At 40.9% G+C, this 8,505-nt stretch overlaps 1 protein-coding gene across 1 annotated transcript in view; it reads left to right on the forward strand.

Annotated features, from left to right (window-relative positions):
* The window catches only part of LOC101861739, a 16,921-nt gene that overhangs the window by 6,665 nt on the left and 1,751 nt on the right, over window positions 1-8,505 (forward strand). Inside the window, exons 8-16 of the mRNA XM_013084260.2 lie at window positions 27-165; window positions 858-929; window positions 1,811-1,987; window positions 2,690-2,831; window positions 4,038-4,133; window positions 4,744-4,823; window positions 5,778-5,864; window positions 6,966-7,091; window positions 8,357-8,443. Of these exons, the coding sequence (XP_012939714.1) occupies window positions 27-165; window positions 858-929; window positions 1,811-1,987; window positions 2,690-2,831; window positions 4,038-4,133; window positions 4,744-4,823; window positions 5,778-5,864; window positions 6,966-7,091; window positions 8,357-8,443 (1,006 nt within the window). The remainder of the gene's footprint in view (window positions 1-26; window positions 166-857; window positions 930-1,810; window positions 1,988-2,689; window positions 2,832-4,037; window positions 4,134-4,743; window positions 4,824-5,777; window positions 5,865-6,965; window positions 7,092-8,356; window positions 8,444-8,505) is intronic.

Here is an 8,505-nt window from a genome sequence, read left to right on the forward strand (position 1 = left end):
TCACCCCGCCCCATTCACACATTCAGCGGCCAGCTAGAGCGTGTGGAAGTGCGAGACAACAGCACAGTTCTCTGGAACAGCACAGTGGACTCTGGTCAGCGGGCTCCGGATGCTGTGTCAGTCACATGGACGGGTCTGACCGGCGCACAGATGGATGCACTCAGAGTGAGGATTCTTGGTGTTGGTCGTGGTGTTGTTGGTGGTGGTGTTGTTGTTGTTGGTGGTGTTGTTGGTGGTGGTGGTGGTGGTGGTGGTTTTTTTTTGTTGTTGTTGGTGGTGGTGATGTTGGTGCTGTAAGTCCACCAGTTATTGAGTTATTGAGCAGTTTAGTTTAGTTTTAGTTAGAGTTTTACCGCACTTCTAACACAAATAGGTCATATGAGTGCTGAAGATTAGGGTGTTACTAGAGGGTAAGAACACTTTCTTATTCTGCTAAGTTGTTCACCTGGTCTTTATTTTGTGAGACAGAGTGAAAATTAGGATGTGCTAAAGACATATCAGTTTTGTAAAGGTACTTTTTTATCGTTCCTTTGAGATTTAAAAGAATGAACAGTTTTGTTGAATTTGATCACCTCAAATCACCTCACACTGATTTATTGCTGGCCAGCTGTTGACATTTACAAAGCTTAACATTTTGATTTTTTGTTTGTTTTGTTGATTCTTCATCTTTGGTTATGGGTTGCATTTGCTCCAGAAATATTTGTCAAAGTTCAAATTTCAAATGTTGAAAGCAGAAAAGATGCGTAATTTGCCTCCGCTTTTTAAAAGAATGGACCAGTTTGTTTCTCTTTTCTGAAAAGTGTTTTCTGGGTTTCAAAGAGTTGTGGAGGTTGTTGACGGTGTGTTGTCTTCCACAGGGGGGTCAGCTGATTCTGAATGTGGTCGGAGCTAAGGAGTCGCAAGCTGCTGATATTCTCTTCTCAAAGCAGGTGGGGAAATCTTGTTGTGTGTGTGTGTGAAGATTGTTACTTGAATTACTTGAATGTAGAACTGGGGTGTTAGGAAGACGGGGTGCTCCATGCTTCCTCACCCCTCTTCATGAGGGTCCATTTCAGTGTGGGCAGGCTGATTGTCTCCATCATCAGCTGGTGTGAAGATTATCATTGACTGTGAGTCTATGTGGATAGGATTTAGATTATTATGATTGTTATGCAGTATAGGAAATAGGGATAAAAGTAAAGTTGGACGTCCACTCCCATTTCGAACATGCTTGACCTTGACTTAGTGCCCAGATCTAGGGTCACTGTGATGGGGAGGGGGGGGGGGGGGAAGGGGAGCAGGGGAGGGGAAGGGGGGTCCACATATGGGTTCTGGCTATGACTTATAGGAGCAGGTAGCAGTGGTCTGTGATCGTTGGGGTATGCGAAGGTGGGAGGGGGGTGGGGGGGGGGTGAGTAGATGAATGATGATGAATGATACTTCCCTTTTTTTATCCGGAAAAGTCACCATGATGTCTAGCATTGTCTTATTGAAAAAAGAAACAGTAGTAAGCTGTTTAAAGTCTCTTTGGGGTCTCTCTCTCTCTCTCTCTCTCTCTCTCTCTCTCTCTCTCTCTCTCTCTCTCTCTCTGTCTGTCTGTCTCTCTCTCTCTGTCTCTCTCTCTCTTCTGGCGCTGTGGCATCATAAGCTGTATGCAGGAACTCAACACTTGCTCGAGGGTCCTTAAAAAGTGCTGAACATAGGTCACTGAAATGTCCCAGCACACGTGTTGCACTTGGGGATGTGGGGGTCGGGGTGGGGATGTGATACTTTACTTTGTGGTTACGGAAAAATAAGACTTGCATAACGCAGCAGCATGTGATTGTCCCAGCACTTCCCCACGGGGTCCATGAGCTCCCTCCATGACTGGTACACTTTGGGAGGCTGGCTGCACGCCCCAGTGCTGAGGGGAGTCACTGACGACCACCCGGAGCTGGCCACGACGGTGGACGACCCCGTGGTGGTGGCGCCGGTCGGGCCGTGTGGGACGTCGGCCAGGTTCTTTATGGTAGGTGACGGACTTTTTCTTGCTCTGAGTTACAATCTAAATACTGAATATGTATCTAGCTTAACATTATTATTTTTTATATTACTGTTCATTTATATTATGCATGTGACTGTGAGCCTGCGTGTGTGTGTGTACATGTTTGTGTGTGTGTGTTTGTGTAAGTGCGTGTGTGTGTGTGTGTGTGTGTGTGTGTGTGTGTGTGTATGTGTGTACATGGTGAAACACCAAATCAATGTGCCAGGATCTGGACAATAAAGATGTATCTTATGTTATCTTATCTTATGGTGGTTACTCCTTCGATATCTGACTGTGTCTGCAGAGGAGAATATTTCTGAAAGAGAAATAGAAGACATAAGGATTAGGATCGCTTGTGGCTCCTGATATGGCTAATGAGACCAAATCTAGTAAAGAACAGGTTGCCACATTTTGAGCATTTTAATTTGTCATTTCCACTCATGGTGTTAGTTGCATGTGGTCGAGAGATATTTGGTCAACTTTCACATTTTAAATATTAATAAAAGCACAAAAAGATACATAAAGTAGGTGCAATATTGTTAAAAAAATGAAACAGTTTTTTTCTCTGTACTGAAAAATTTTGCTTCGTGGACTAAGGACATTGAACAGTTTGCTGACAATTTCTGTAACTTAAAAATAAAAGATAACCTTACTTACTTTTCTCTTTCCTGATGTTGTCTCCACCAGGCCATCCTGGAGTCTGTGCACATGACGGCCCACGGCATTGTGGGTCTGAGCATCCAGGGGACGCGGGCCTATATCTCAGCCGTGCTTCATGTGGAGAGGGAGATTGTCAAGTCTTTGGTCTTCAAAGGCCCGGATCTAGTTGGTAGGTTACAGGCTTGTTGAGAAACTCACTGTACTCTTTTCATGCTAAAAATAGATCATATCTACACCTTATATACAGTTTCTTAACACTATGCCCCCACGGGACGCCGATCGGCAATGGTAAGAAGCCGTCCCTTTTCCCCGTGGGACACCGATCGGCGACGGTGTGATATAGCGTGTACTGCACCTGTATCCTGGTCGGTAGGGATTAGTATTGCACGTTCCGTGCGCTGCAAGGGTGGATAGTGTTAATCTGTGGTATCAGCTGCATGTGCTAGAGAAATTTTGGTTGAAATTCAAATTCTGATTGTAGAAAATAGTAAAAAAAGGTACTTAATAATTTTACCACAATTACTACCGGAATTAAACTTTTTTTTTTCTTTCCTGAAATGTTTTGTGTTCTGGGCTCAGAACATTTAACTCTTTATCTCCGAGGGGGCTAAAACCCTCTATGCCGGGGCCCTGTTTTGGTACTAAATCTAAAAAGGATAAAAACATCACTGAATGGATCATTAACTCAAAACAAGTCAACCTATTTTGATAGTTCTTCATGTAACGATTGAACTCCGATAAAAGAGACCTTTTTACTGCAATCGCCGAAAAGTAATTTCATGTCAAAGTCGTCGTAAAGGAATGTGCCTCAACAGCTGTCAGCGACTCACTGGCACACTGGTTCCAACCGCGAGCCGCTGGAAGCAACTTGCCGGGGTTAACGACTTAATCTGTGGTATCAGTTGCATGTGCTAGAGAAATATTTTGTTGAGATTCAAATTCTGAATGTTGAAAAGGAAAATATAGTACATAATAATGTTACTACAATTGCTAAAAGAACAAAACATATTTTTCTCTCGCCTGAAACATTGTGTTCTTTGGGCATAGACCATTTGAACAGCTTGCCAGCAATACGTAAAACAAAACAAAACCATTGCGGCAGACTCGCATATATCCTCCAAATATTGGGATCATTATGTCATAGTTTGACAAGCCTGATATATCCTCCAAATATTGGGAACATTCTAGAATACATTGATGCCAGATCGTGAAAGATAAAATTACATCTGTAATATTTGTATATGACAAATGTATGTATTGATATATCTGCAATGTATGCATGCTTTTTTTTTAACCAAAAAAAGAACAAAAAAATTAATTTAAAAATGCGTATATAAAAAACCCCAATGACCTCACACTGACATTCTACGTCCAGACATCCCTGACCTGGTTCTTGAAGTCCCGGACAACTTTGACGGCACGCTGCAGGTGGTGAGGGATATCTCGGAGCAACTACCATTTCTGGACTCTGGTGAGGAGCCTTCACTGTCAGTGATGATAATGATAATGACAATAATAATAATAATAATAATAATAATAATAATAATAATAAAAATGATAATGGTAATAATAATGATAATGATAATAATAATTATAATAATGATAATAATAATAATAATAATAATAATAATTATAATCATATTAATAATAATTATAATTATAATAAGATAAGATAGGATAATACTTTATTATCCCATTGGAAAATCTTTCTTGGTTGACAAGATGGTAAAAACACATGCAGGTATACATAAAAAATTTAATTAGACCTATATATTACTCTCATTAAAATTCATTATGAAAAGAAAAATAAAGCTGACAAAATGTACATATCACATCAGATGCATCATTCAACCACATACAAAAATTTAATTACAAGACCTTTAGAGTTAATAATAACCTTGATGATAATAACGCATTATTCAAAGCGATATCACATTTTCAAATTACTCACAGATGTATTCGTGTGTTGAAGCAGTCTCAACCTATCTCAGAAATGCTGCTTTGTGCTTCATCTCAACTGGTAAAAGCTAAATTGTTTCCTTTTTTTGTGTTCTGTTTTCATTCCAAATGATCTATTTCAGTGGGTTTCCTCAAGTCTGTTGAGGTGAACAGCGACAGAGAGCACGCCGTTCTGGAGGGAGATCTGGAGGAAGGCTTGTTTGTAAGTTCTTGGCCATTAGAAGATTTAGAATAAATTCTTTAACACTTTGCAGTCACACAGCCAGCAGTACTAAATACCCCATCTGGTCACCCAGCCAGGAGAGTGACTGCAACGGAATTCTCGGGCCTGGCGCAGTAATTGCACCAGGTGACAGGAACGGATCATTTTCACCGTCGTATTATTGCACCAAGTGACTGCAAAGTGTTAAAAAACTTCCTGAAGAGAAAAGGCACTGTTTCCCAATGCTACCTAAGATTTCCTCAGCTTTGGGTGCCAGGGAAATGAAAATGGACAATTTATAGTTATTCATCAGGCCGAAGGGCTACAACCCAGATGGTCGCTGGATTGGAAAAGATAGTTACTCTTACCAAAAAAAACCCAGTATGCATTCGTGTCTCTTCCGGAATAGTAAGCAACAAGCAAGGATAGTGACCGTCTTTACTGTGGATCTTTATAATACAGGGGCTAGTCCTTTTTATTCATTATGCTTCTTTAACATTTTCTTTTCACTGTTTGGTTGCAGTATGATAGGTAGGGGGATAAAAGGGGAGGGAGGTATTGAGAATACTTACAAATCTGTTTGCTCAGGTAAAAATGAAATATATATTCACAGAGGGCAGCAAATCATATGAGACTTCACAAGTTAGAAATGCTGAAGCCAAGAGAGAAGCCCACAAGCTATGGACATCCGCAAGTGGAAATAAAGCTTTTAGATGTTCAAAATGTGGCAAACTCTTCTCTGTCTGAATGTGTCTCATGAGTCATCTTAACCCTTATTTCTTCTATTTTTTAAATGGAATATTCTGCTCTGCTGATGCGTTGGTCACCGTAACGTATTGACAGATGAATTATTCTTATTTCTCTTCCTCCTCCTCCTCCTCCTTCTTCTTCAGACTTCTCCTCCTTCTCCTCCTTCTCCTCATTATTCTCACAATTATGATTCTCCTCCCACAGACAGAGCTGCGAGATGAGAGTGGTAAAGTCGGTGGTCTCGGAGCGTTCCAACACACTCAGGGAAAGTGGCTGCGCGCTCAGCTGGTGGTAAGATCACATCAGATTGGATGAGAGAAGATAAGAGAAGAGAAGAGAAGAGAAGAGAAGATAAGATAAGATAAGATAATATAAGATCAGATCAGATCAGATAAAAGAAGATAATACTTGCCTGTCCCTGTGGAAAATGTATCATTACAGGAATAGTCAAGACATTCATGTGACTTCAGATCTATAATAAGAGTAAGATAGCAGAAGACCCTGTAACAATGAGTAAGTGTGTAAAAGTGTGTGTGGTATTGTGGTGAAATCAGGCACTTGTCAAAATAATCAAGAATAAATGACACTTTTCCGCCTGTTGGCCCATTTATATACACATTTATTTTTTTTAACTAAACACCTTTCGTGTCTATTTTAGAACACATTTCTGTGCAATTTTTCTTATAACCGTTGATCAAAGTACAACAAAAATAAATAAATTTGCAGTTTCCAAAAACAATCAAACTTTGGTGGCCATTTTCTTGCTTATTTTATCTGTGATATCAGGGAATCCCTAGCCCTTTCAATCACAGATATATTGGCTTCTATTCAAGATAGATGGGTAGTTTTATATCAAAAGCAAGGCAAATAAACAAACTTTATGATGAAACCATATGCCCCAAACAATTGAGGAGGGCCTGACTCCACTGTGTAGTGACACACACATTCCCCCCCCCCCCTCCCCCAGGGCAGTGCTTCTGACTGAAGCGTCTTTAGGCCATTCCCAAAGGGGGGGACATTAACATGTTCTTATGCACAGTGGAATTGTAAATGGACTGATTTATCAATGTCATGCTCATACTGTGCCGTAACAACATAGGGGGAACTGCTGCTTTAACTTTCCTCATCCTTACTATCGTCATTTTTTCTCTACTTCTTTTGTATGTTTGTCACTCTCTTGCGACCCGCTATTTCCGGTGTGCAATGATAGTCGAAGCAGACTTTGTGCTGTTGAGGCTAGAGAGGTGAGCAGAGTAAGTCTGATTCCTTGTTTGGACTTCTCTGTTGACATCCACCCCTTGGCGCTCATATGACCATATACAGTTGCGAGCGCCGTAAAACCTTACTAAAACTTTATAAAACACATTTATTTCTTCCCCCCCCCCCCCCCAGGTGGTAGACTCGGCCCCACAGATCCAACTGGCCCAGATGGTGGGCCCTCAGGGTGTGCTGTTGGACTTCTCGCGGGACACCGTGCACTGTTCCGCCACCGCCTGCTGTATAGACACCTATGTACAGGTAGGTAAAATAAATATACTTAAAAAAAAAATATAGGTGTTTTTACGCTCCCAGCAACACTATGTAGATAATTTCGGTAGGTATTTGACAGGGGTTCTGGTGAAGTATGCTCTTTTTTTTTCCTATCAAGTATTTACTGTGCTTATCTCTCCTTTTTTTGTGAAGGTTTGTTACTCTATCGTGACATCTCTAATCTTTGACATTATACGACCTGTTTTTGTAGTAAGTGCTGAAAACTCTTACTGTAACTATAAACTAAAGATCATTAAGAGGGGAGCTTCCGCCCCTGCCTGTTTTACTTGATAACAGGTCGCTTTTAACTCTTTGTCATCATATTTTGGGGGAAATCCAAAGAAACTGGGTGGTAAACATCGCCAATCGGCGAGACGAGGCGGCAAAGTGTTAAGCACAAGGGGGCTATCCCGAAAAATGCTGTTTTGAGAAAATCGAAGGTAAAGTTTTTGAACACTTGTTCAGTTTCTTTAAAAGACATGGAGAGTTTTCTCACTAACCAAACAAATATACACACACTAATGAAACCAAACGTCTCCTCCAGGTAGGGTATGCCCACTTTTGCTGTATATTGATGGTGCATACAGGTATTCCTGCTGTATCTGATCTGTCTCCGTGGTTTTATGCACCCAGCATAATTTAGCAAAATTTGATCATTTTTTGCATAATTTCTTATTATTTTCCTTTATCATTCTTTGTAAAAAAAAAAAAAGAAAATCAGAATCGCATAATTTCATATCTTTGGGCTCAGTCTGCATAATTTCAGAATTTTTCTTGCATAAAACGACGGGGCCAGCTGTATAGACACTTATGTACAGGTATATGGGAACAGAACATTTTTTTCTTTTTGTAGATGTTTTTTATGCCCCTATCGACCCAGTATAGATCATTTAGGAGGTGGGCTCCCAGCCCTGCTTGACAACTCCAGCTCTACTACGTGTTCTATGCGCTTTACAACTCGCAGACCCTAGAATACTTTGACAAATTCTTGAATTCCTGGGAAGCATACAATGCAAGCAGCCAATTAAGCACTTGGGCACTAATAATAAACTGAAATGGTTTTTAATGACATTTTCTTAGATATTAGAAAATATGTTTGCCTTGTGTGACATACACACTAACGCATTATACACACGCACAGTGACACACACACACACACGCACACACACACACACATACACACACACACACACTCACACAATCTCTCACACATACACTCACACACACTAACATCTCCGACTTGTGTGAAACAGGAACTGACCAGTGACATGCTGCTCTACCAGTCTGTGGGATGGATTCACTTCCTGCTCTCCACTCAGGCGTCCAACATGACTGGTCTGGTAGGCACTTTTTTTTTCTCATTGTGGAGGGGTGGGAGGGGGTGAGTGGTGGGGGCGGATGA

The sequence above is a fragment of the Aplysia californica genome, unplaced genomic scaffold (genome assembly GCF_000002075.1).
Source record: "Aplysia californica isolate F4 #8 unplaced genomic scaffold, AplCal3.0 scaffold00282, whole genome shotgun sequence".
Classification (NCBI taxonomy): domain Eukaryota; kingdom Metazoa; phylum Mollusca; class Gastropoda; order Aplysiida; family Aplysiidae; genus Aplysia; species Aplysia californica.